The 26,001-nt window shown below is 50.4% G+C and overlaps 1 protein-coding gene across 7 annotated transcripts in view; it reads left to right on the forward strand.

Moving 5' to 3' along the window:
• PFKFB3 (6-phosphofructo-2-kinase/fructose-2,6-biphosphatase 3) overlaps positions 1-23,381 on the forward strand; it is a 43,795-nt gene extending 20,414 nt beyond the window's left edge. Inside the window, exons 1-18 of one of the 7 annotated variants that reach the window (XM_030014605.2) lie at positions 963-1,109; positions 1,147-1,421; positions 6,580-6,705; positions 7,030-7,126; positions 7,641-7,707; positions 7,862-7,936; positions 8,244-8,300; positions 10,119-10,243; positions 10,993-11,200; positions 12,060-12,206; positions 12,519-12,623; positions 13,648-13,777; positions 13,986-14,048; positions 14,207-14,271; positions 15,831-16,001; positions 17,150-17,172; positions 19,171-19,221; positions 20,241-20,358. In XM_030014605.2, the coding sequence (XP_029870465.1) occupies positions 1,343-1,421; positions 6,580-6,705; positions 7,030-7,126; positions 7,641-7,707; positions 7,862-7,936; positions 8,244-8,300; positions 10,119-10,243; positions 10,993-11,200; positions 12,060-12,206; positions 12,519-12,623; positions 13,648-13,777; positions 13,986-14,048; positions 14,207-14,271; positions 15,831-16,001; positions 17,150-17,172; positions 19,171-19,221; positions 20,241-20,247 (1,596 nt within the window). In that variant the 5' untranslated portion in view covers positions 963-1,109; positions 1,147-1,342 and the 3' untranslated portion in view covers positions 20,248-20,358. Of the gene's footprint in view, positions 1-793; positions 1,422-6,579; positions 6,706-7,029; positions 7,127-7,640; positions 7,708-7,861; positions 7,937-8,243; positions 8,301-10,118; positions 10,244-10,992; positions 11,201-12,059; positions 12,207-12,518; positions 12,624-13,647; positions 13,778-13,985; positions 14,049-14,206; positions 14,272-15,830; positions 16,002-17,149; positions 17,173-19,170; positions 19,222-19,274; positions 19,352-20,240 lie in introns of those variants that run through there. The other 6 variants (XR_003923417.1, XM_030014598.2, XM_030014603.2 and 3 more) reach the window with 6 other exon arrangements.
• The last annotated feature ends 2,620 nt before the right edge of the window (positions 23,382-26,001 follow it).

Here is a 26,001-nt window from a genome sequence, read left to right on the forward strand (position 1 = left end):
CGGACCCCCCCGGGCCCCCCCCGGGCCGGGGAAGGGCCGCGGCCGGTTCCCCCGGGCCCGGCAGCGAAAGGCGGGGAGGGGGGGGGGCGCTGCAAATGCCCCCCCATGCCACCGCAGTTCAGCTTGGGGTTTTTTTTTTTTCTTTATTGTATTTTCTTTTATTTGTGGGTTTTTTTTCATTTTGGATTTTTTTTCTTTAATTATTTTTTATTTTCTTTTTGTTTCATTTTTATTGTTTTTATCTTTACCATTTTTTCCACTTTTCTATCATTTCCACCACTTTTTTATCATCTCTATCATTTCTACCACTTTTTTATCATTTCTATCGTTTTTACCACTTTTTTTATCATTTTTACCGCTTTCACTATTTTTACTCTTTCCACCATTTTTTCCCCCTTTCACCATTTTTCCCCCTTTCACCATTTTCACTAGCTTCACCCTGTTTATCATCTCATCTACCTCATTTGTAGCTTTTTATTCCCAACGCGTTCCGCTTGATTCTTTTCACCTCGGGGCCCGCCTGCGCTCCCCCCACCCCCGAGGCGCAGGCCTGAAGACACGGTGAGGGTCGCTGTGTGTGTGTGTCCCCCCCCTTAAGAGAACAAAGCCTCCCCGGCTCCTCCTTTGTCCCCGCTGCAGTGCGGGGGGCCGGCGGCAGGCGGCAGCGTGGGCCGAGCCCCGACACCCCCCCTCCATGTCTCTCCGCCCTCTTCCTCCTCCTCCTCCTCCTCCTCCTCCTCCGCCCGGCCTGCCCGGCTAGAAATAGGCGGCCGCCGCCGCTGCCGGCTCATTGCGAGCGCAGGAAGGCGGGGGGAAAGCAGAAGCGGTAGGGCCAGCCCTTCCCCGGCTGCCTAGCGTTGGGATTTTCCTCCCCTTTTTTTTTTTTTTTTTAATTATTTTTGCAAATTCAAAGGGATTTTTTTTTTTTTTAAAGTATTTTTAAATTTTTTAATTTAGTTTTTTTTGCATCCTGATTTACAGCAAAATTACCGGCAGGACTCGCCCTCGCTCTCTCCGAGCAGGCAGCGGCGGAATTTGTGCCGTTCCTGCCGGCTTTGTGCCCTGAAGCCCCGTCCCTCCTCTTCCTCCTCCTCCTCCTCCTCCTCCTCCTCCCCCCCCCTCCTCCGCCGTAAAGCCTTAACGCGACTCCGAGAAGCATCCGAAAGCGCCGCAGCCGCTTGTCCTAAACCACCCCCCCGAAGCGACGACTGCAACGAACCCCCCTTTATTTTTTTATTATTATTTTTTTTTCCCCTCCTTCCTCTTCTTTTCTTCTCCTCCCTCCTCCCCCCGCAAACGCATCAAGGTGGACGCGGAGCGCAAAAAGACCTTTGTTTTAAAAATGCCCATGGAGCTGACGCAAAGCCGCATCCAGAAGATTTGGCTTCCCAATGACAACCGCCCGGCACTGCCCCGCCGCTGTGAGTACGGGCACCGCAGCGTCCCCGCGGGGTGGGCTGGGGTGGGAAACAGCCCCCCTTCTCCCTGAGTGTGTGGGGGGACTCTCTGCAACACCCTTTTCCCCAAATATCCATGCAGCATCCCGTGTTTTCCCCCCCCCTTTCCTCCGCCTTTGCCTCCTCCAGCATCATTCCCGTGTCCGCATCCCACCCGCTGCCATCCCGTGACTCACTTCCACCCGTGGGAGCCGGAGGAAGGTGCAACCATCACATGGCAGCTTCCCGGTGCTCTCAGAGGAGCTGGGACACGCGTGGCCCAATTTCCAGTCCCGTCCCCCCCGCCGCCACCTCCAGCCCTGGGATTAAAAGGGAATCTAAGCTCAACACCCAGGTACCAGCTCAGCTGGGATTTCCAGGGTGTCTGGCACTTGGCGCTGAGATTTACTGGTGATTTATTAAATTTTTTTGGGGGCGGGGGGAGCAGATTAGGATAAGGGCAGTGGATTTGGGGGAAAAAAACACCAGGCGTTTGCACTTACCACTTTACCCCTGTGCTGTGCTTGGGATGAGATAGGAGGCAGGTGGAGGGGAGGGCAAAAATTAATGCTGAAACTTCTGCAGCGGCTTCCCTTCTTTTCAAAGCTCAGAAAGCATCCCGAGTGTTTAAAACCAACCTCCTTGCTTAAAAAAAAAAATAAAATAAAACTCTTGGGTCATCCCGGTGTTACTATAAAACAAATCGTGAATCATAATACAATACTAAAGCTCGAGAGACAGCTCTTTTAACTCGCCCAACAGCTAAACTGACAACCTGCCAGTTGTGCAACTCCGTGTAACTCTAAATAAGCGTCGCAGGAATCCGCAGATCCGGGGCTGCGGAAAGCCAGGACGGAGGAGGTGGCACTTCGCAGCCTGGCAAAGGATGGAAGTGGCTTGGGCAGTTGGGTGAATCAGTCTTTCCGATGCTTTTCTTGAGCAGGCGTTTTTAAAGTCGCTTTGGATGTTTATTTCCCTTGGCTGGAAAGTTCCCCCTTTTAAAAAATAATAATAATAATAAAAAATATCCTCTGAATTTGCCACGTGTTGTTGCCCCATGGCTATGGGTCAGGCATGCAGCAAGGGATGTCTGAACCCTAGAGCAGATGTCTGCACATGCAGCCTGCGCTTGGCAAGGGCAGCTCTGCAGCAGAAGCTGCTGAGGAAATGGCTTTCAGCAACAGGCTGAACATCTGGGTTGCCATGGGGCTTTGCTTTTAGCGGGGTAAAATGTCTCCTGGCTTAATGCTTTGCAGATGTATCTGTTCGGTTTGATTTTTCTCAGGGGCCGATACCTTTGAAAGAAATCCCTCGTGTACGCGGAGCCTCCCTGTGTCTTTTGCCGCTTTAGTCAACTGGTTTCTCAGAGGAGAGAATTCCCTCCTTGGCAGAGTAGAAAACTAACATACTGTAATATATTAAGGCACCGAGGGGCTCATTAATACCGTGATGTGGCTTCTAATTATTTTCTCTCGGGGTGGGAACGAGTCATGCTGGGCACCGTTCACTGTGCTCTATGGGAAGAGCATTATGGGGCTTTTTTAGGTCTTTCTTTTTTTTTCTTTCTTTAAACCCAAGGTGCCTATTTTAAACTCGAGGTGCTATTAATTCCTCAGTAGCAACAAAGAGCAGAGCCACAAAGCCGGGTGGGAAGGGAGGTATAAGAGAGACACGAGGCCGATGTGGTCCCCGGAGGGGAGGAGGGAGCGGGAGCATCCCTGGGAGCATCCTCGCAAAGCTCCCGCCTGCCTGCTCCTTGCGTGTGAAATAATTAGTCCGATTGTCCGCTTCCCCGTCAACTGGAATGGATGCGAAGTGATGCCTTCATCTGGCCTTTTGACGGCGATCCATTAAATTGCTGTCAAGCTGCACGTCTCTCACGTAGGGGCTGGGAAAGTCAAGTCGTCGCAGGCGGCTGGATGGGCAGAGCCAGGCGAGGGGAGGGGGCTCGGGTGGGGGATGCTGGAAGAGGAAAGGGGCTGCCGCTGCCTTTCTTTCCTCCCGTCGCTCCGGCTCGGCGGACGAGGGGATGGGAAAACAAAATAACGCCGGCGACGCGCGTGCAGAACCACAGCTGGCGCGTCGGCAGGGCGATACCAGTTGCGCGCGCGGCGCAGGAACGCGTGCTCGGAGCATCCGCGAAGGCGTCGGGGAATTGCAACGGGAAGAAGCTGGAAAAGGGGAACGTAGGGCTAACGTAGAACGCGTGCCGTGGGCTTGCGGGAGGCGCGGGGGAACGCTTCTTACGAGAAGACAGTAAAAATACCTGAAATGGGGAGGTAGCTATTTTATCGAACCTTTTATAGAAGCAAATTTCCTTCCCTTTTTTTTTTTTTTTTTTTTTTTTTTTGCTTTTGCTTCCCTCCACCCACTCCGGTGAAGCATGAGAGCGCACCGACACCAGCTTTCTAGCAGATAGAAGGCACAAGTGACGAGCTACTTCTCAATATCCTGATTGAGCTTTTCAAAAGTCATCCCTGACCTTGACTTACCTGGATAGATGTCGATAACGAGTAATAAATATGCATTGAAATCCCTGATAGCTTTCCAGCAGCGGTGAAAGGAAATGATGAATTAGGTCTTTGTGAAGCACTGGGAGCAAAACACTGGTTTCTGTTACATCCCTGATGCAAAGTTTCCCGGAGGCTTTTGTGATTTAGCTGGGTTTGGGCTCAGGTTCCTGATAAAAAGCTGCACGCTTCATGCCTGGGAGTTTTGGGAGGTGCTTCCCAGGTCTGTAAAACAGATGCTTTTTCATGGTCCAGGGGGAACCTGGATCTTACCTTTGGCAGCAAACTGAATTGGGGGGGAGATTCCTCAAATACAGGTGTTTAACTCCTGCAACACCTTTTCGCCTCAAATCCTCTTGGCTCTGCTCTGAGATCCTTTGTCCGCTGGCAGGTAGGGAAAGGAGGAGTTTCTTTATTCAGGTATTATTCTTCCCCCCTCCCTTTATCTAATAAGTGGTTGGTTTTTGTGCAAAACAAGACTTGCACCCGTAGGTTGGTTAAGGATGTGAGACTGTTAGAGAGGAAAAAAATATTTTTTCTGGATACGTTGCACAGCTCCCTTGGTACCCCAGCACGCAAAATCGGCGCTTGCTGCCGAAACCAGTGGAAGCTGGCCTGGGCTTTTGAAACGCGGCACCGGGGATGCAGGTCACACAAAGGGAGCGAGTATGAGGGCAGCTCCAGCCTGAGGAATGTGGAATATTTAGGGGAAAAAAAAAAAAAAAAAAGAAAACCTCTTTTAAGACAGTTTTCTCATCTCTTGCCTGCTGAGTCTGCTTTGGCAAGATGGGTAGCTCTTCTCTGCCCTTCTGGGTACCAGCGCCGTAACTCTTCCTTGTGGCTTTAATTTGGTTCCTTTAGCTGCTGGATTATTTTTTTTTTTCGCAGAAGGGGAGGGAAATCCCGCGTGCTCTGCATGCTCTCTGAATACCTCTCACTTTGTTTGCCTTTCCCAGATCTCCACTGAGAAAACTCTACCCCAACCCACCTCCGCGGTCTCCATCCCCGGGGAGCCTCTCGCATCCCCAAAATCTGCTCTGCCCACCTGCGGGCAGCTGGGACAGGCAGAGCTCTCCACCCAGACCATAATTAAGCTGCGTTTTTATGGCTCTGCCACCAGCCACTCACTCCCTGCATTCCTTTCCCATGAGGTCTCCAGGCTCACCAGACAGATTGAAGGGTGGGTGAGAAAATCCCCCGGAGGGTCTCGCCTATCCTGCCTTCGCCGGGAGGGCTCTTGGTGTGTCATGCCTGCATGAAAGGCGGCTGGCTAATCCAAATTCCATTAGGCATCGTTAAGATCTTCCTTGCCTTTATTGAAAGGGCTTGGCTTTGTGCCTTGGCCTTTCGGGTGTGCAGCACCATGTGAGAAGGAATTCTGCAGGGCAAACCCTGGAGAGGAGCAGGGATGCTGCCACGGGAGAGGGATGCTGCCGCGTTATGCGGTCCATGAGGCGTGCGATCCGGGTAGTCCGGACGCATCCCGTCGTGCTGGGACTGGGCTGCGGAAGACTAAAAAAATTCCCAAACTGCATTCCCACTCCTGCAACCTCAGCAATTTCCTCCAGACGGAACCAGGAATTTACTTTCTGAAGGATTTATGGGGGGAAGAAGTGATTCACCTGGGCAGCCCTGCAGCTGATTTGTCTGCATTTTGGCCATGCCGTTAGGGTGAATTGGAGAGGAGTTTCTCTTCACTTGCCAAGTCATCACTAAGTAATGCCTCTGGATTTATTTCCAGCCGTTTGACATGGACCCTCTTCACAACAACAACAACAAAGCCAGCTTAAAACAGGTTTATGAGGAAAAAGGAATAAGTCACTTACCTGCTTTTAAATGCCAGTTGTTCTGTAGTCCTCATGCCCTGCTTGTCTTCAGAAAAAAACAGTTAGTTGGTTGCATTTGCATGTGTATCAGCTAAAAAAGCTAGCAAAAGGTTTTGGAAGGTGTTCTCTGTGGGTGAAGATCTTGGTGCAGACCTGGGATTTCAGCACAGCGGCCATGTCTGAAGTGTGCTGCTGCGGGGACTGAACTAAAGCCCTTGGCCATTCTCTAGTTTTTCACAGAATTGGCCGAACTGTGGGAATGGGACGTTGTGTTTGCCTTGATTTTTTTTTTTTTTTTTTTCCTCCCCAAATGGGGAAACTGAGGCACAGATATCCTGCAGGGAGCCTGGGGCAGCTGCTGGTTCTTCTCCCACTTTGCAGCCGTTGGGATGTTCTCCTTGCCGTGGCTGTCAGGCTGTGACTCTGGTCTCCTGGTTTGTGTGGCACCAGGGTGAATTTGGGTCAGCATGGCTTAGCTGGGGCAGTCGTGTCTCACCGATGGGCAGCCATGGAGCCATCCGCCATGCCCCCTGCTCTGACATATGCTCGTTCAGCAGATCCCATTGCAAAAATGAGTCACTGGATTCACCTGCTCAGGGTTTTGGTTTTCCAGGGTCATGAGAGGGATGCATAGGAGATACTGCAGAGATGATGATGGTGAACAGGGAGCAGAGGCTTTGGGTTTCCTCTAGCTGCCGAAGGACTTGGGGGAAGGCTGGGTGAAGAGCAAGTGCCTTGTAGGGTTGATGCAAGAGGAGCTGAAGGATTCATGGCAGCTCATGTTGTTCTTTCTCCTCCTTCTCGTAGCCTGTGGGCCGCAGCTTGCCAATTCCCCCACCGTGATAGTGATGGTTGGCCTCCCAGCCCGCGGGAAGACCTATATCTCCAAGAAGCTGACTCGCTACCTCAACTGGATTGGTGTCCCAACAAAAGGTGAGGCTTTCGCTGGCTGCCTGGGGAAAGCATGAGGTCTGGTCCTCGGGAGTTGCTCTAGGAGCTCAGTGCCTTGGGGGGTGGGAGATAATGGGGGGATCTTTCCAAGATCCCATGGGCCAAATATCCATGTCCTCCCATTGCTTCTGCTGCAGCCCAGGTTCTCTTTGACTTTGAAGGCCAAGCGATGTCCCTGAGCCTTTTGCTCTAAAGAGGTCACTTCTTGGCCCATTGCTAGAAAGCGTTATCTGCAGAAACTGCACAGCCTAGTCAAGCTGTGCTGACGCCCACTCCTGGTTTTGATGGTCTTTGCCTTTCCCACAGTTTTCAACGTGGGAGAGTATCGCCGCGAAGCGGTGAAGCATTACAGCTCCTATGACTTCTTCCGCCCCGACAATGAGGAGGCCATGAAAGTCAGGAGGTAAGTGTGGGCACCGTGTCCATGCTCGCACTGGGGTCCCAAATGGGTGGCGAAGCCCATGGCTGGCAGCATGGTTACCCAGCTTGTTTAGGGGGTGATGAACAGAAAAACTGGGCTCTAGCTTGAATTTTCCCTGCTTGTGCAAGGAGTGCCTGACTTGGGTGGCAAGAACTGAAAAGCTGTACGGGCTTGGTAGCTTCAGGGTCACCAACGCATCCTCCATCAGTGGTGCCCTAAATTCACCTTCAGGCTCAGCAATGTAGGGTATGAGGTCTGCCATGAGGTTTGGCCATTGCTTCTTCATCTACCATTGCCTCTGCTGTGAAGACCAGCACGCTGCTCGACACGCGTGGCTCTTGTGGTTTTTTTGTGTCTTTCCTAAACGTCCCTGGGAGAGGGGGGAGGTGGCGAGGAGGAGCCGCAAAGCCTGCCTGCCTTTGTGGAGGTCTGTGCGCTGGCTGCCGCAAGCGTCTCTGAGGACATCGGGACCATGGGTGTCTCGCCTCTTTTGCAGACAATGTGCCCTGGCTGCCTTGAGGGATGTCAAGCTGTACCTGACGGAGGAGGCTGGCCAGATTGCGGTAAGCTCAGGGTTGTGCTCCGCGGGGTTTGGCAGCAGTCCTGGTCCCGAAGGCGCTGTGCCCTGTGCAGTTTGCTCTGTGGTTCCTTCTCTCAGCAAGGGCTCAGTAGGAAACCAGGCATTCTTGGTTCTAATCGAAATCTTTGCTTTTAAAGGTATTTGATGCCACCAATACCACGCGGGAGAGGAGAGGGATGATCCTAAACTTTGCCAAAGAAAATGGGTTCAAGGTTGGTACCATCGGGCTGCTGCCTGTATTGCATAGTCCATGTTAATGGACTGTTGGCGTATCTTCTTTCACTAACGTGTTGTCCTCATGATGCTCCTGTGTAAGGGAGATTTCACTGCTGGGTTTGATTAAAAATGTGAAACTCTTCCCTCATTCCCAGTACCGAGCCCTGGAGAAGGAAAAGATGGGAGTGGGGCAGAGGGAGAGCTCTCTGGTCAAGCAGGGAGGAGGTTGGGTTGAGCAAGGAGCTGGTTGAATGTTACAAACCTTTTTGGTGGCTTTCAGCTGAGCTTTGCTTTGCTTCGCAGGTGTTCTTCATTGAATCTGTCTGCAATGATCCCACGGTAGTTGCCAGCAACGTTATGGTAAGCATGGAAGTGTCTTGCTTTTGTTTTCCCTTGTGTAGGATTTCCCACTTGCACCCGGCCGGTTTCTTGTCTGAACATCTTGCCAGAGTTGGTTGAGGATTAGGAGGTTTTTATCTTTTTATGATCTATTTGCCCTGGAATGAGAAAGGAGCTTTTGTCTCCCAGGACCCAAGGCCACCTGGAAGTAATGAAAATAAAAGTTGTTGCAGCCTTTCCCTGGTTGCCTTCCATGCTCTCTGCATTTCTGTTGACGTCTAACTTGATATCGAGGACAGAAATGTATTCAGGATGCTTTGGTTACCTCCACCAAAGTCCTACTTTTTGGAAGTGGTGGATGTGGTTAGAGGTTTAAATCCCATCAGAGAGCAGTCAGACTTGGTGTCTTTGGCCGCATGCAGCTTCCCAAAATCTACTGGGATCTGCTTTGAGAAGAATAACAGCTCAGCTTAGAGGTTTCTTGCCACTAGCTGAAGTCTGGGCTGGGAGAGGAGCATAAAACATTGCTTCCCGGCTCCTTTGGGAGCTGCTGGATCTTTGATTTCCCACCACCACCAGCAGAACTCCTTTGTCCATTAGGCTTGGCTAGGGCAGGTAGATGTTAATTGGTCTACCGAGGCATGATTAACTTGAATGAAGTGTCCTTTCCTCCACTGGACTCTGCTCCAGCTTTATCTCCAGTTGTACATCTGAACTTTGTGAGCCATTTTAAGGTGTCTGGGAATGCATCAGAAGACACCCAAAGTCTGCGAGAAGGGTTTTGTTCTGCCCCTGGGGTGGGCTCCACAAAGGGTGCTGGGGTTGGGGCTTTTGCTCCTGCTGGGAGCTGGTGTCCCATGGCCAGTGACCAGCTTTTTGGGAGGTTGCACACAGCCTTTTCCATGATGCTAATAAAATGCTCAGTTTGCTTCATCTTTTTTTTTCCCCTCCTTTTTTTTTTTTTTTTTTTTCCTTTGCAACACCCTGAAGCTGGATTTTTTTGGAGGATTTAATCCCTTTTTTTGGAAACTAATGATTGAAGGGAGAGAAAAATGAATTACTAGCTGAGTGTAGGTTTTTGCTCTGCGAGGCGCTGCGGATGAATGGTGCTCTTAGTGCTGGGATCAGCGCGGAAAATACGCTGCGGGGCTGGGGCGCTGCCGCGTGTCGCTCGGTTGTGTTATCCTGTTGGTTTCAGGATTGCTTGTGAATTTACTAATGTGTAATGCTGCTGCTGAAACCCAAATCTTCAGGAAAAATAGCCTGATAGAGTAGTTCAGGCAAAACTTAGTCCAAGAGAGTTCTGGATATTCACATCGCCTGTTTCTAGCATCTTGCAGCCCAGTAGCTTGTAGCAAATAATGCACCGAGAGGGGTTGAATGTTGTTATCCTGCTACCTCAGATGGTGGACAGCCAGGTTGACCCCTAACTCCTGGGAACTTTATTCGCTCAAAAAGCCCGGGATAAGCATCTTGTCTAAGCGCATGCACTTTCCATTCTCAGCTTGAATTGCTTAAACCTGATCCTTTTCTTTAGCCATAAGAAAGCTCAGTTTTCCCGCTGTATTGGGTGGTGAGGTGCTACCCCAACTCTTGGGAGAACTTGAGTGGACTGATATGCATCTATACCAGTCATGCAATGGTTTATACCCGATTTTCTCACCTTGTGCTTAGTTTTAGGTCTAGTTTGCTTCTTTTCTGTCATATGATAAGTGATGACTATAAAGTGGCTCAGCTGATAGCTGGATCTTGGCAGGACTTTGAAAATTGAGATCAGTATGGTCTGGCTTGGAAAGCTTCCTAACCTCTCCTTGCGGCATGTTTTTTCCCCTGTCGCAGGAAGTAAAATTGTCCAGCCCTGATTACCGGGACTGTAATTCGACCGATGCCATGGAGGACTTCATGAAGAGGATCAATTGTTACCAAGCCAGCTACCAGCCGCTCGACCCTGATGACTATGACCGGTAGGAAACTTTGCTGACTTCTGAACTGGCTTGAATGCCTTTCTTCTCCCGGGAGAAGAGGAATGAAGTATGGAGCTGTATCTCACTTTGTCTTCAAATATGTGACTGCACTAGAATAATGTATGGCCAAGCCTCATCGTGAACTCATTGTCTTCCTTGAGAATGCTGGTTTTCCCCAGCCCTGTGCCAGGGAGCTGGGCACTGAAACCTTCCCAGGCTCTTCTGGGCTCAGATACGCTGGTTCTGCGGGTCTAAATACAAAGGTTTGAGTGCTTCTGAGATGCTTTTGTCAGTTAAAGGAAGGGACTGCTTGAACAGGCTCAAACCACAAGGTTAAGCAAGCCCTGTGGTTTCCATCTAGTTGTGTGCCCTGGGAAGACCTTTGCTGCCTTGCATGACGATGCAGGCGCCTCCCAGCCTTTCCACTGCTCACAAATACGTCTGTGTGCCCTGTCTGGATAATCCCGGTCCTGCTGAGCCCTGTCCTGGGGAGGAACGTGCTCCCTGCTAGTCTTGTTTAATCCTCTTTACTGCTGCAAGGAGGAATGGCGATTACACTGGTGTTACTTAGCTCTTCATGAATCGCCGTTACCTGTTGGCTTCCTGTTGAAAATAGCCTGCAGGAAATCCTTTTAGCTGGGTGATTATGTTGACTGAGATACCTCACAAGGCTGTTTTTCAAGGATGGTGTTTCTTTCTTTCTGCTTTCCACACTGGCAACCCCCTCATCCTTGCTGTGCTTTTCCTAGGGAGCTTTCTCTCATCAAAGTCATCGATGTTGGCCGGCGATTCCTGGTCAACAGGGTTCAGGATCACATCCAGAGCAGGATCGTTTACTACCTGATGAACATTCATGTCCAGCCCCGCACCATTTATCTCTGTCGGCACGGCGAGTGCGAGTCCAACCTCAAGGGGAAGATTGGAGGTGACTCGGGCCTCTCCAACAGGGGCAAGAAGGTAAGGGGGAAGGGAATATTCCCTTACGGCTTCTAGGGGTGATTTGGCTGTAGCAGATGCCATACATTGCGTTAAGTGTATATCTGATGACAGCTTGGTTGCTCAGAGGATCCATCTATAGGGCTGGTTAAATTTGGGCTCAGGCACGGCCTCAAAACAAGACTTTCCAGCCATCAACATTGCGTGTAGGCTTGCATGTAGTTAGGGGTTAACAGAGGTTGGACTGCAGAAATCTCTAGGGGAGAAAGGTATGAGTATCTTCATGGGGTTGGTTCAGACCTTGCACAACCCGGGCGGGATGTACAAGGACTGCTGCCACCCTTTGGTAGGGATAGCCAACTCCGAGGGTGCTTTCAGATTGCCCGCTGCTTGATTCTTCAAAGACATGGTCAAGCGCACTGCTTCAGGGAGGGTTAAGAGCTATTTTGGCTTGCCAGGTGATTTTGAAGTCCAAATGGAGTCATGTGACTATTATCAAGGACTACAGGATACATCGATTTAGCTCTATGACAAATAAGCAGAGCTGTGGTTAGGGGTGGCCAGGGTTCTTCCATAGCATTGTAAGAGACCCCAGGTTGTGGTGCTTTTTCTTGGGTGCTGATGTTCCTTGATGACGTTAGGTTGCCGCTTTCTCCTCTGCTGTTCTCTCTGTTCTCATACCCCTCATAGCTTTTGGGGATGAACGCGTGTGAAGCTGCTCTTCACCTCAGAGCAGAAGGCTAGTATGTCTGCCTATGGAAGGCAAAATTGGTCCCGGAGAAGGACCTGGAGAAGGCAACATTTACTGGGAAGCAGGGAAGAAGGCGGCCTACTGGGAAGCTGTGGATCAGGAATCAACCTCTTTTTTTGTGGCCCACAGTTTGCACTGGCACTGAACAAGTTTGTTGAAGAGCAGAACCTGAAGGACCTCAAAGTCTGGACCAGCCAACTAAAGAGGACGATCCAAACGGCAGAAGCTCTCCAACTGCCCTATGAGCAGTGGAAGGCACTCAATGAAATAGATGCTGTAAGTATCTTTGATTGCAGTAGGAACAGCTAGATTATGCTGGTTGCTGCTTGGCAGAGAGGGTGATAGCACCGGCCTTTTCACTTTTGCCTAAATCTCACCTTCTGTGGGGATGATCTTAGCATTACCTTGTGCAGATGTGTCAAGATGGTGACTTGAGTGAGTAGATTAAAATGATTTTTGCTTGGAAATGCTCTGTAGCTGACCCCTCAAAAGGTTATAGACAATTGCTTTGGAGAAGGTTTTGCATGTTGAGTGTGCTCATGCTTTTTAAGCACATCCAGTAAACTCGTGGATGTCCTGTTCTGACAGGGTGTGTGTGAAGAAATGTCATATGAAGAAATCAGGGAGCAGCATCCAGAGGAATTTGCTTTACGTGATCAGGATAAATATTACTACCGCTATCCTTCTGGGGAGGTAGGTCTGCAAGGATACATACCTTCAGAGATGTGACTCTTACTTTAAACATGGCCTTCTCGTCTTCATGCTGTCCTCTACACTTGGAGCAGGGGAGCAGCAAGTGCTCCAAGAAACTGGAATCAAGAAGGGTCAGGGCTCCCATTTACCTTTTGTATTGAGCTCTTGTGAAATCGTGGTGCGTGAAGATCTTATTAAGAAACGTATGGCTTAATAAACAGTCCCACTGACTTGATAGCAAACTAGTAGAACGGGGGCTCTGGAGGTTTCTAGTCCAACATCCTCCATTACATCCACTCAAAGTGTTGTGCTGCCCCGATTTCCTTTTCATTTCCTCAAAGAAGGGATTTCTACTTCTTGGGTTGATGTTGGTATCTCTGTTCCTGGCATGGGGAATGTGATCTGCTTTGGGGTGTGACACACTGAGGTGGGAATTGACATCAGTTCTGGATGATAGTTTAGGTTGTGAATTGAGCTTTTTGTCCTCAAATTAAGTCATGTCCATAGACATTTGGGAAAAATAAATCTTTGGAGGCATCCCAATGACAGCGTGTCTAACAGGAGAATGTTTGGGGATGTCTGACACTGACACTGGGTGTCTGGAGTTCCTTCTGGCTGCCTGTCATGGTTCTTTATGAAGTTGTTCAAAACCCTGGAAATTTTCAGGATGCTCCAGACTTTTCTGAACTTAGAAATCCTATAGAAAATCAAATTTCAAGATGATAGGGAGACACTATGCTCAAAGCTGCTCTGCATTTGTTGCTTACCTTAATAAACTCTCCAGAACTGTAACTGAGATGTGAATGGCTTCTTTCTCCTCGGACCAGAAGAAGTAGCTATGTTCTAGGCTAGCCTGAAGATGAGGATTTGTTGAACTTCTCTTGTCTTTAGCAGTAATTATGTTGGTTTAATTTAATTAGAGGCATGAAATCAATAGATGGACAAAGACAACGACCGTCATTTCTTATGAGGTCCTTGTTTCCTTGATTCTATGCTGTATCTCCCTTCCCTTCTTCTGTCCCAGTCCTACCAAGATCTGGTGCAGCGCCTAGAGCCGGTCATCATGGAGCTGGAGAGACAAGAGAACGTCCTTGTGATCTGTCACCAGGCTGTCATGCGCTGTCTCCTGGCATACTTCCTGGACAAGAGTGCAGGTGGGCTCGCCGTCCCTTGGAAGGGGATTGATCCTGCTGGAGGAGGGATGATAGACAGAGCTCTGGGGAGATGAGAGATGTTTTTGGGTCCATGCAGGGCCTGGAGCATACGTCTCTGATGTGGGATGGCCTTGGCTGTTGAGGAAGATGTCTGAGCCTGCTTTTGGAGAGGGGATGGGATAACCCTCCTGCTTTGCTTTCTCTGCAGATGAAATGCCCTACCTGAAATGTCCCCTTCACACAGTGTTGAAGCTGACCCCGGTGGCCTATGGTAAGTGGGACCTTTCTACTAAACGTGCCAAGGGGTTTGACTTGTACCTCCTCCTGAATCCACGCTGCCTGTGGGAGAAGAGCTGGGGTCTGGGGTGGCATGCTGGGCTCGTTGGGTTTGCTGATGGCCGCTCTGTCTCCTTGTGCTCCCTTCTGCAGGCTGCCGGGTGGAGTCCATCTCGCTGAACATCGAAGCCGTTAACACCCACAGGGAACGGCCAGAGGTGAGTGTTCCTTCTCCTCAGAGCTGTCCCTTGGTGTCCCCCTCCTTTCCCCTACGGTCAGCCGGCAGCGAGGACGCCCGGGGTGGGCATGGGGAGATGGCTCAGTTGGGCGCTCGGAAGCGCTGCTGGAGGACTGGAGCATCAGACGGGTTCTTGCTTTGCAAAGATGTGGCCGGTTGAGGGTTTTCCAAGGGAAGAGGACTGTTGCGTGTGCCTGTTTCCCAATGTGTTTGCCCAGGGAAAGCTCCTCCCTGGTCTTTGACTTTCACCTGTGCAGTCATCCACTTGCCCGAGCGGGGAACGGAGCCACAGATGGAGAAGGTGACTTCTCCCAGATCTCCCAGCTGGCTGGCAGAGCCCAGGCTCAACACTTTGCCCAACATCTGCCTTTGTGGTTTTTTTTCCTGGCATGCCCACCGCTCCGTGGGGCTACCAGAGTGCCGTTCTGTAGGGTAGGGGGTGGCGGTGGGGTGCTGCAGAGAGGAGACCCCTCACGTGGAGGAAAACTCCCATAAGGTCAGGTCCATCTGCCACGTGCTCCACCGGGAGCTCGGAGGCCAGAGCAGGGGGACGCCAGCTTGGTGTCGGGGCTGGGCGGCCACCCAAAGGGGACCCCAGGGACCCTGGCAGCACCCACGTCCCAGCCTCTGGGACCTTTCCAACTTGCACTTAGCGGTGACGGAGCCCAACTGGATGTTGGACGGTCGGAACCATCCCCTTTTGGCCCCCATCTCCTTTTCCTTCGCTTCCCGACCTCAGCAGGCGGCAGCGTCTGAGCCGCCTCTCCCTCCCCGCGGCCGTAACGGGGTGGGAGCCGGTCCTTCCCCCCCCGCCGTGGGGACCACCGATGCCCTCCTCCAGCACCCTCGCTGGGGATGGCCGGAGGGCCGCGCGCCGCGGGTAGGACGGAGCGAGACGCGTGCGAAGCGCTTGGGTCCCTCTGCTCGGCTGCGCCGGCGCTGCCCCTCCATCCCGCCTCGCTTGAGTTGGAGCTTGCCGTGGTTCCGACCCTCGCTGGCTGCTCTGCCCCCACTTCCCAAATCTTCTTATCAGCCCGGGCTGGCTCATCTTCCCTCTTCTTGCTTTCACATCTCTCCCTGGGCTGGAGGGACCGGCTTCGAGGAGGAGACCGATGGGCGCCAATCTCTGTCTTGCAGTCATGTCTTTTGATTACTGCTAGGGGTTTTCTAGCAATCTGTATTTACTTTTTTTTGTGAGCAGAGGCTCAGGTGAGGAGAAAGTCTGTCTCGTTTCTGAGTGCAGGGTCTTTTTTTTTTTTTTTTTTTTTTTCCCCTCCCCTCCCCTTCTTAGGAAATCATGCTGAGTTCTTGAATGTTTTGTGTCAGGGTTTTTTTTTCGGTGTCCAGAGCCTTTCAATGCATCCTTTGCACGTTGACAGTGATTGTGGGGGAAAAGCAGAGGCCGCTTTAAGAAAAAAAAACAAAAGAACCTGCTTCTTTTTTTTTTTTTTTTTTTCCTTTATAACTGTCGCCTTCTTCCCTTTATTTTATTTTATTTTTTTTATTTACTTTTTTTGTCTTTGTCTCACTTTAATTTAGGAAGCAAAGAAGGGACCTAACCCGCTCATGAGACGTAATAGCGTTACCCCTCTAGCAAGCCCAGAGCCCACCAAAAAACCTCGCATCAACAGCTTTGAGGAGCATGTGGCTGTTTCTTCCGCCCTGCCAGGCTGTGTTCCTCAGGAAGTGCCCACGCAGCTACCGGGACAAGTTAGTTGAACTCTTTTTTTTTTTTTTTTTGTTTTTTTTTTTGTTGTTATTCTTGTTGTTTTATTGTTTGTCGTCCTCCTGTCGCTCCTGAAGCTGGGGAACGGCTTGCACTTGTCGCAACCTGTGCTGCTGTCTCTGAGATGCATCTTTCTCCCACGGCTGCTGTCCCTCCCCGCCTTGGGTTGGTTTCGGCAGCACCCGGCGAAGGGTTGCTGTCGATCCTCTCTCGGGTTTTGAGAGCATCATAACCCGCCCCCCTCAAAGCTCTAGGCTGCATTAATTTAGTGCCTTCACCATCTGGCATCGTGGTGTCAACCTCCTGAGGAGCCGCATCTCTAGAGCGGGCAGGACCAAAGGGCTCCTGCCTTCCCTCTGGATGCGCTCGGCTCCGGTGTAGACCTGGGCATTGCAATAAAGCAAATGTTCTTTTGCTTCGCTCGGGAAGGAGCTGCCAAGACTTATCTTTGGCTGGAGGGGTCTCCTCCTTCCTGGAGCAATAGGCAAAATGGACCAAAAATGGGTAGAAACCTCTTGGCACGGTGAACCCGGTTGCCTTCTGCGGCCCTGGGTGAGACCCCGTGGGTAGCTGCCGTGATGCTCATGTGTCCTCTCCTCTTTCACCCACCCATGAAGGGATGTAGAAAGAGAGACCTTGCTTGCCGCACGCTTCTCCGGGAACAAAACCCCCCTTCCCGTGCTCATTAAGGAGCTGGGGTGGTACCGGAGAAGTAGCATATGTATATATATAGGAGCCCCTTCGCCGTGCTGCCCTTGCCACCAGCTGCCTGTTGGATCGCGCTGTCTCGCCCAGCCCCTCCTCGCGTTGTCTGTGTTGTCTGGTGTCCTCTGGTCCCTCCTTGGCCAGGTCCCGGGCAGGTTAGGAAGGGTGCCGTGCTCCTCCGTCTGCTCTGCTTGGTGGCCGCTTCGCATGAGCCTTCCCACCCCAGCAAGCACCGAGTGGGACAACTTGGTCTCTGGGTTTTCAGGGCTCCGCTTGGGCTGGTTGAGTCTTGTAACAAACCCGTTCCCGGCTTCGGGTTTGGAAGCTCTCGCTGTTCGGGTGCCCCTCGCTGCCGTCCAGTGTCCTCTGCCCGGTCTCGCGCGGCGTTACTGACACCTCTCTCTCCGTTCTCTCTGTCTCTCTGCAGCCTTTACTAGGGAAGGCATGCCTGTAAGTACCTTCTTGCGTCTTATTCCTCCTTTCACCCCCTTTCCATGTCTCTTGCCATCCCACCGGTTGTTTTGTTGTTGCTGTGAAACCCGGCCAGGGTGTGGACTTCTTGGAGTTGATATCTCTCGGGGGGGGGGGGGATTTGCATATATCTTAGGAAGGGTAAAGAGGAGACTATGGATGATGCTGCTTTGTCCAACCCCTAAGTATCCTTGCTCGATTAAATGTCCCAATTTTGTTGAGAAATGAAGCAAATTATCACTTGCCCTCTATTGATGATGTCAAAATTCCTTGCCTCCTCCTTGGACAGTCACAGGATGGGAGATGCTGTTGGTTTTCCTGGAGTTCTCTCCTCTCTGATAGCACATTGTGCTGTAGGTGATAGACCCAGGTGGTCTGTCCTTCCCGAGGGCTCCCAGTTGTGATGTCTATGAGTGATGGCACCAGAGAGATATCTAAGAAGGTTCTGACCTCAGCCCCCAGCAGGGTTTTCTTGCCTGCGTGGGAGCAGGAGTGTGTTTTCTGGAGCCAGACTGATCCTGGGTCCTGGCATCTGCAGTTCTACAAACCTGCATGTTGGGAACAGCCTGCCTAGATGTCCTGGGCAGAGTAGGTGCAAGGATATTGTCCTCCTCTCCCTCTATTAAGAAAGCAAGATGCCTTGAGCATTTAATGCACTAATTGTGAATAATCAAGGCTTTGACAGTTTGGCTTAGTGCTGCTAGATCCTTGTGTAATAGGGACAGGACAGCTTCTGGATAAATGTGAAGCCTTTGGACTTAATTCATGCTACGTCATTGAGTTGAGAGCAGCGGTCATTGAGCTGTGCTCGAATGTCTTCTCAAAGACCAGGGAGATTTTGGGGCTGAGCTGAGGTTGGAGTAGTGCCCAGGGGCCTTTTTGCTCTCTCTAGACAGCCTGTAGGCAATCAGCCTATGTGCATCCCTGTCCTGGTTCATTTTGTGGGCTGAAGACGGAGGGATTTCCTATAAAATGGCCAGGCCAGAACTCAGCCCTGCTTGCATGTAACAGCTGGCGAACCTCACGTTTCTTCCCCTTTTAGAGTCAACGCTTTTGAAAAAAGGGAAGTTAGGAAGGTCAGACTTGGCTTTGCTGGTGGATGGGTTGGGGAAGATCATCACACTCATGCTCCTGGGCTAACGTAGCGGTTGAGTTGCTCAGCATGGCCTGCATGTCTATGCTCTTTCCCTTGCTGCTCATGGGCATAAAAGCCCCCGATGAAGTGCCTGGTCTTCTTGGGTTGCTTTGAGAGCATTTTTGTTTCTTTGTCCATCCCTCCATCCAGCTTTTTCCCATCCATGTTGTAATAAAAAGCACTGCATGCCTCAGTGCTGGCTGGGACACTGAAAACACGCTCCGATGTTGAGTTTGGGAGATGGCTGCCTCAGATTTTGCTAGATCAGGAGCTCTGCTGGAGCAGGCAGTGATGGTTACCCATCCCACGTGTAGGCTGGCAGCAGCAAGTTTAAGATCTCCAGCTGAAGGGAGCCTGCCTCCGCCTACTAGTGTGGGACTGCAAGCCTGCTTTTGGGGCAGCCACGAAGACACCCCAAAGCAAAGGCTTGGTGGCACTCAAACTGCTGTCACCTCTCTTGGAGGCTGTTGTCTCGTACGTGCGTGCGTTTGGTCCCTCACTGTGTCCCACCACAACCTGTATGGGGTCAGGGGAGGTGGAAGGTCCCTCTTTCCTAATTGGCACTGTGGGACTTGGTTGGCAGTGGGGGCTTTGTTGTATCAGCTCTCACTGTTGGGGTCTTGACCACCATCCAGGAGGACCAGGGGACACGTGGAGAGGCTGGGGTCATGGCTGTGTACCTCAGAGTCCTCCTGGCTGTGGGATCGAGCTGGTTTGGGGTCATGGGAGTACCTGGCGCGATGATTTCATTTCGTTTTGCTTGGTTTGTGATCCAAAGTGCACTTTTTAACAACAACCTGATCCCCTCCCTTCTTCTTCCCCTTCACTTTTCATGCTTAAAGACGACCCGTTTGTCACTTTCTCAAAGTTTTCTCTTTACTAATATTTCCAAGGTAAATGGCTGTGGTGCATGTGGCGTTTCCTAACCCTCCTCCTGTCTCCTTAGATAACAGAGAGAATGGCTCAGCCCGCTCTGCCTCGTAGCCTGGCCGGGATTCTTGGTGATTGTAAGAGGCAGTTTAGGTAGTAAAAACAAAAAACCGAAAACAAACAAAAAAGTCAAGAAACCTTCCTAGCTCTTTCCTAGTCCTTTTTTCCCCTACCTCGTTTCGTGTAGTTTTGTGAATTGGGCAATGTTCTTGTTGTGATCATCTTCCCTTGGGTTTCTCCTCTAGCGGATGCTCTCCTCCAGCCACCACCCTTGGGGCTGGTCCTGCTTGTGTTTAGCTGGTTGTCTCTGGTTTCGTGGTCCTCCCCACGCGCTGGTGGGTGCCCGTTGTCATCACCCTGTACCAGGGCTGTGTCCGAAGCAGCTCTAGGGCCCATGAAACCTCACGGGGTGTCATCGGGGGAGCAGGCGCTCCTGCCAGCGGCTGGTCCCCATGCTGACTCCTTGGCACGGCCGGCATGAGCTGCGTCTTCTTGGCAGTGCCAAGGATGGACAAACAGTGACCTCCTTGGTAGGCGGGTGGGGGACGCTGCCCACCCTCAAGAGGAGCAAGAGAGAAGGGTTTAATTGGGCTCCTTGAACGAACACCATGGTCCCCTGTCACCTTGTCTTGCACGGACCAAAGAGCAGCTTCAGAAGCGCAGACCAGGTGGGGTGGGAGGGTTGTCTTGGTTTTTAGCTCAGTTTTTAGGGACATCTCTGCCAAATTCCCACCCTGTAGTTAAAGCCAGGTGATGCTGGAGGGGGAGGGATGTGGGTACCAAGTCAGCGCATCCCCCCCCCACCTGCCTCCTTGAGTGGACAGTGTCCTCTCCTCTGTGGTGGATGCTTTCGTAGTGACCCGTGCTGTGGCTTTCTGTTACTCCCCCCGTCCCCTTGTTGACGTGCACATAGAAGATGCTGCCGCGATGGGGTCCGACCCAAGCGTGACCCCCAACCCCGGTCCTTCCCCTCTCATTGCAGAACATGAACAACTCGCAGAAGCCGTTGTGACTCTGTTGGCGCTGTCGCGAGGCCACCAGCGACGTCACCGGCGACGCCAGCTTCCCATCCCATCGCCATTTCCGAAGCTTGCTTATAAACCGGTCTCCTCCGTCTGCGGTGAGGTCGACCCTCGGCTGTTTCTACCCGTGCCCGTTCATCTGCAAACCGCTCTGCTGAAGGGGGGAGAGATGCAGGAGAGCGGAGGAGAGGAGCCAAGCTCCCCGGGGTCACCACCAGATCTTTAGGCTGCAGCATTTGCTCTCCTCTCTGGCGTCCTGTTAAATCGTAGCAAGCTGTAAAGTGCTTCTAGCGCACAGGAGTTTTAATTTTCTTCTGTCAGTGGTTTTGATCTCCTTTTGTATAGACGATTGGTACCCATCCGCCTCTGGGTGGGGTGTATATATGTGGATGGTGCAGGGTTAGCAGAGAAATAGGGGGAAGGGGTGGGGAATGAAGGGGTTTCGCATTTTTTTTTTAATTATTATTATTATTAATTACTTTTCAAGAAAGCCCCTAATGTGCTGTGCTGCAGTCCTTTACCCACGCTACAACCTGTTGCACACGCAAGCCCGGCTCACCCAGGCCTGTGAGCACCAGGAAGGCAGTTGTGTGAAGTCTTCCACAGCAAGAACTGCCGGGTTTAACAAAAAAAAAAACCCCACCCCAAAACGTTCTTTCTTTTTTTTTTTTTTTTTTTTTTTTTTCCAATCAATACACCTTAAAGGGGTTTGCAGAGAATGTAGATCTGCTTCTAAAACTGGTTGTGAGCTGCCTGTGGTGTAGAGGGACCCACGCTGATGCTGGCTCCGGTGATGCTTTCATCTCGGGGAGCACCCGGGGATGGTCTGAGTTCGGGATCGTGTCGATTTTTGGGGAGCCTGAGCACCGGTTGAGGTGCTGTGCCAGTACTTCATCTCCCCTTTCCTCCGCCTTGGAGGAAAGCGGAGAGTTTGGTGGGGGGGGGGGTTGAATCCCTGCATCGTCACGGGATTGTCTAGCAGGTGGATGGGCTGAGCTAGATGCATTTTGCAGACACACAGGTCTCGTGGAGGTGGCCAGAGGTCTGGCCGGAATGCAGAAGTCCCTGTGTGGCTGCAAAAAGCCACAAGAAGGGACAGTTTTGTCTGTGTTCTCTTTTTTTTTTTTTTTTTTTTTTTATTTAATATATACACATGCACACATACATGTGTGCGTATATGTGTATATCTAGAAACCGCTTGGTTTTTGCACTTTATTTGTGGCAGGAGCATAACTTTTTTTTTTTTTTTGAGTCGTGCCCCTTAACAGGGGAAGCCTGAATACAGGCAACTTTTTTTTTTTTTTTTTTTTTTTTTCCACATGCTGGAAAGCTGGGACTACAAAAAAATAGTAGTTACGGTGTTCGAGGTGTGTATGTGGGGGGAGAAGGGGGCGAGGTCCTGACTTAGACGCCGCCATCAGCCAACTCCCAGTGGTTTGATAACGCAAGATCCCTTCTTGGCAGCCTGTCCCGGGCTGCGAGACAGTGGTTAAAAATGGCAATTAACCACTATTGCTTTGTGCAAAAGTCTGTGGATTTCGAATATGGTTGTTTTTTTAGGGTTTGGGGTTGTGATTTTTTTTTTTTTTTTTTTTTTCCCCCCCACTCCTATGTGCAGTATCACCTTCATCCCCATCTCATGCTTTTTTGGCTGCATGGCTGAGCTGGAGGCAGGAGGTGAAGGCAGCCAAGCTCCCCTGCGGTGCTGGGCTGGGGGGTTGGAGATGGGCAGCCCTTCGGTTTCATCCTTCCCATGGCTTTCCCCAACCCTTGTGTAAGAAACAACAACCCTACAGATGGGAACAGAGAGGTCTGGGGAGAAAGGATGATTTTTCTTTTTTTTTTTTTTAATTTTATTTTTATTTTTTAATTTTTTCGTGTGTATGTTTTTCGGGGGGTTCGGTCTGTTTTTCCTTTGGGAAAAGGTGAACCACAGTGCCTAGCGCTTCAGCCTCGTGCAGCCAAAGCGCGTGCTCGGAGCGGCACCGACGGCGGGAGGGGGCCGGGACCGAGCTCGGTCCGTATCTGACTGGGGGAGACGGTCCCGGCAGTGCCCTGCCTGTGTGAGCTTGTGCATATGTGTATTATATTCCTGTACAGATGAAATAAAGAACACTTCCCCCCCCTCTTTTTTTTTTCTTTTTTTTTTTTTTTTTTTTTTTTTTTTTTAATAACCGCACTAAAAGCAGGCTTCTCCCTGTGCACACAGTTGACATCTGCCCTTTCGGTTTCTCTGACTTTGAGAAAAATGAATGTTTTGGGAAGGCGAGTCACTTGTCTTTTCAGCCTCCTTCCTGGGGAGTTTTATCTTTCTCCTCCTGCTAAGAAAAGATAAGCTGGCAAATGTAAACATGACGTCTGACTGCCCCGTGATCAATCCGGTACACATGTAATTCTGCAGATGTTTTGGTGTGTATTTGTGTGTGTGTGTGTGTGTATATATATAAATAAATAAAAATATATATATTAAAAAAAAAAAAGCAAACCGCAAAAAACTTAATGACCCTAAACTTTCTTCCTTTGGGACTAACAGAGGTCTCGGTAGGTCTACAAAAAGATGACGTTTGAACCTGGTATTTTTTTCCAGCAAGGGTAAAATTGGTCTGTGAGCAGCAGAGAAGCCCTCTCGTGCTGGAGGGGTTGGCGGTAGGTGGGATGGTGTCAGCCCTGTGCCATCACGCTGCCCCAGAAACTCGCTGCCCATCATTTTTGGTTAACAGCCAAGGACCAGGTAGCGATGCTGCAGCCAAGGCGGGTGGGGAGAGGGGACTTGTCAAACCACACCAATGATTTCTTCCCCACCCCTTTTTTTTTTCTGGTTTTGTTTTCCTTTGTGATACTTGAATTTATTTTTTTATTATTTTTTTTGATAGCAAAGCGCTCTATTTATTTAATGTATACTGCAAAGCTTGGAGAGAAGGGTAGTTACTTGGGATTTTTTTTTTTTTTTTTTTTTTATTTGTGGTATGTTAACTGTTCTGTATATACGTCTGGAATAATTGCCTGATATAAAGCTGTGCCAGCTTAAAAACAGGGTATGCCTTTCAGAAATTTGTATATTTTGCAGTTGCTGGACCAATAAAATATCTTGTTGAAATACAGACGTGACCTAGTTCTTCCTTGCGTTAGGCATTATGCTCTCAGGCCTGTCTCGCTTGTGGCTTGGTGGCCCCAAGGGTCACCATGTGCCATGCTGTCCTGCCTTGCACTTATGTTCCTGACCCCGCGGTGGATTTTCTGAGGATCATCTCTGAGAGAAACCATTTGGATCCTATGGGTTGGTCCTTTTTTTTTTCTGACCACGTTACAGCGATTTTAAGGTTTCTGGTATGGTGAGTAAAGAGCTCATCATTTGATGGTTGGACTCGATGATCTTAAAAAGTCTTTTCCAACCTCAATGATTCTATGATTCTATGATCAGTGGAGTTGAGGGTGTTGTTGCTCCAACCAAGTGTTGACACCTCCTTAGAGCAAGTGAATACCCCGTAAGCTCTACCCACTACATCATATAAAGGTGACGTGCTGGAGTATGTCCTGCCTCGATGTTCATCTAGGCTGCAAGGTAGGTGGGACTAGGCATTTATTCAAACCTAATACAGTTGAAATAAAATACCTGCTTAAGATGATGCTAAATGAAGCCCAAGGGCTGGACAAGAGCTGTCCTCTGAGATCATGGTTGTCTTTGCCCTGAAGGTAAGAAAACAGCAGATGCCACCTGCAAGCAAAGTTGTAAAATTCCCCACCAAGTTGGTTGTTGCTTTATTTTTTTTATTATTTTTTTTTCTGACTCCAAATTAAAAGAAGAGGGGGAGGCAGGGGAAGGTGTAATTTGGACGTGATGCTCCGGAGCACATCGGGTGGACGCTCCTCATGTGGTTGGAGGCTTTTCCCCCCCAAGCAGTTGTGCCTCTGAAATCTTGTTAGAGGAGCAAAAGAGCTAAAAAGGTGGGGACCACCTTATATTCAAGCTCTGCTCTGTGGTTAGCTACCGCTGGCTGACGTGCAACCCTTGCTCTGATCTTCCCTGGGCTTTCAGAGCAGGTTGAGCCTTGTTTTAGGCTGGGGCTTGCTGCAATGCAGCCGGGATGCACAGGGGCCGTCTGCCTTCTCCCTTCTGATTGCTCTGTGCAACAGGACCCCTCACCACGGAGGGGGGGGGGGTGTCTCTGATTTTAAGCTTGATTGAGGCATCTGCAATAACTTTTTTTCTAGGCTTGCATGCAGATATGTGAGGCTCTAGAGTGATGCTCACCCCTCTGCAAGCATCCTGGGGGCAGGGAGGACCCATGCTCTCCCAGAAAGCCAGAAACCACAATTTTATTTATTTATTTATTTATTTATTTATTTAAAGTCTCCAGCAACCTGGCTGTCTCCTTGACCCAAGCAGAGACGAAACGCTCCTGCCTTATTTTAGGGCAGGGAGTGTGGCCTTGCCTTGCAGAGCGTCCCGCAAAGGATGCGGGGGGCTTCGATAAGGCAGCCAGCTGCGGTGGGCTGAGATTACGTGTAGCCACAACAGCAGCGCTGCTCCTCTGCCTTCCCTGGGTGGGCAGGGGCTGTTTTGAAGCCGTGATAACCTTATCCTTGCAGGGGGAGCACAGGGGGAAGGCTTTGCCTCCCAGAGCGTGGCTGTGGGCAACGCTTTCAAGGTTGCTCTGCAAGAAAACACCCCCCTGCAAAAAGCCTTTTATTTCTGCAGGGGCACGATGGAGCTTGTGTCGTGCAGGAGAGCCATGCAAGGAGGGGGTTCGTGGGCCAGTGCCATCCCAGGCAGCATCCTTTATTTTTCTTTCATGTGATGCATTTTGTAGCATCGCAGAGAAGAGATGTTCCTCGAGGCTGGGTGGCTTTAAAGGTTATACTTGACAGCGGGAACATTTCCCTGCTCCCAGTCAAGTCCCATTTTCATTTAAAAAAAAAAGCACCAAAAACCCTAGCTCACTGCTGGCAAACAAGGCTAGAGAACTTGTGATTGCAAAAAAAAAAAAAAAAAAAAAAAAAAAGAACAGACCAGTCACGCTGGCTGACTCAGCTCTGATTGATGGCTCAGGAATGTGTCTGATACGTGCAAGAGATTAAATAAACCACGGGCAAACCTTTACAGTGTTGGATGAAGCCCAGGCGGCACCCCACTCACCTGCCTCCGGCTGGGGAGTGACTGCCATCACGTCATGGGATTGGAGGGATTTTTCTTTTTTTTTTTTTTAACCTATGAGAAAAAATAAAAAGAAATGGATATTTTGCAAGGGGAAACAACTTACTTACTGCTTATGGCTCTAATAGGAATTATTTGCAACAGCTCCAGGTATCTAGATGCATTTATGCACTTTTGCTATGACAAACATGTCCTGGGAAGGCATATATTTCTACTGAAATATGGAAAATTTATTTTGCAGCTGTGCACAGACCTGTGTAAATCACAGTCTTGCTGCTCCGTGCCTAAACCCTTCTAAGCGGCGGGGTCCCTTCCCCATCCCCAGGGTGGGCTCAGAGCCCAGGCTTCGTTTGTGGCTAAGGGAAGGCTGCATGGACGTGAATATTTGACCCTTGCATTTCCCTTACTTGTGTGTGCATCTGTGTCCTCTCCTCTCCGAGACTGAGGGGTGCGATGGGGCAGTGCCACCCTCCTCTCCCCGAGTTGCCCCCTCCCTGGTGTGAAACAGCCCCTTTGCGTGAGCGGTCAGGCTCAGGGTGGATCTTGGAAGAGGTGCAAGCTCACAC

This window comes from Aquila chrysaetos, chromosome 5 (genome assembly GCF_900496995.4).
Source record: "Aquila chrysaetos chrysaetos chromosome 5, bAquChr1.4, whole genome shotgun sequence".
Taxonomy (NCBI): Eukaryota; Metazoa; Chordata; class Aves; order Accipitriformes; family Accipitridae; genus Aquila; species Aquila chrysaetos.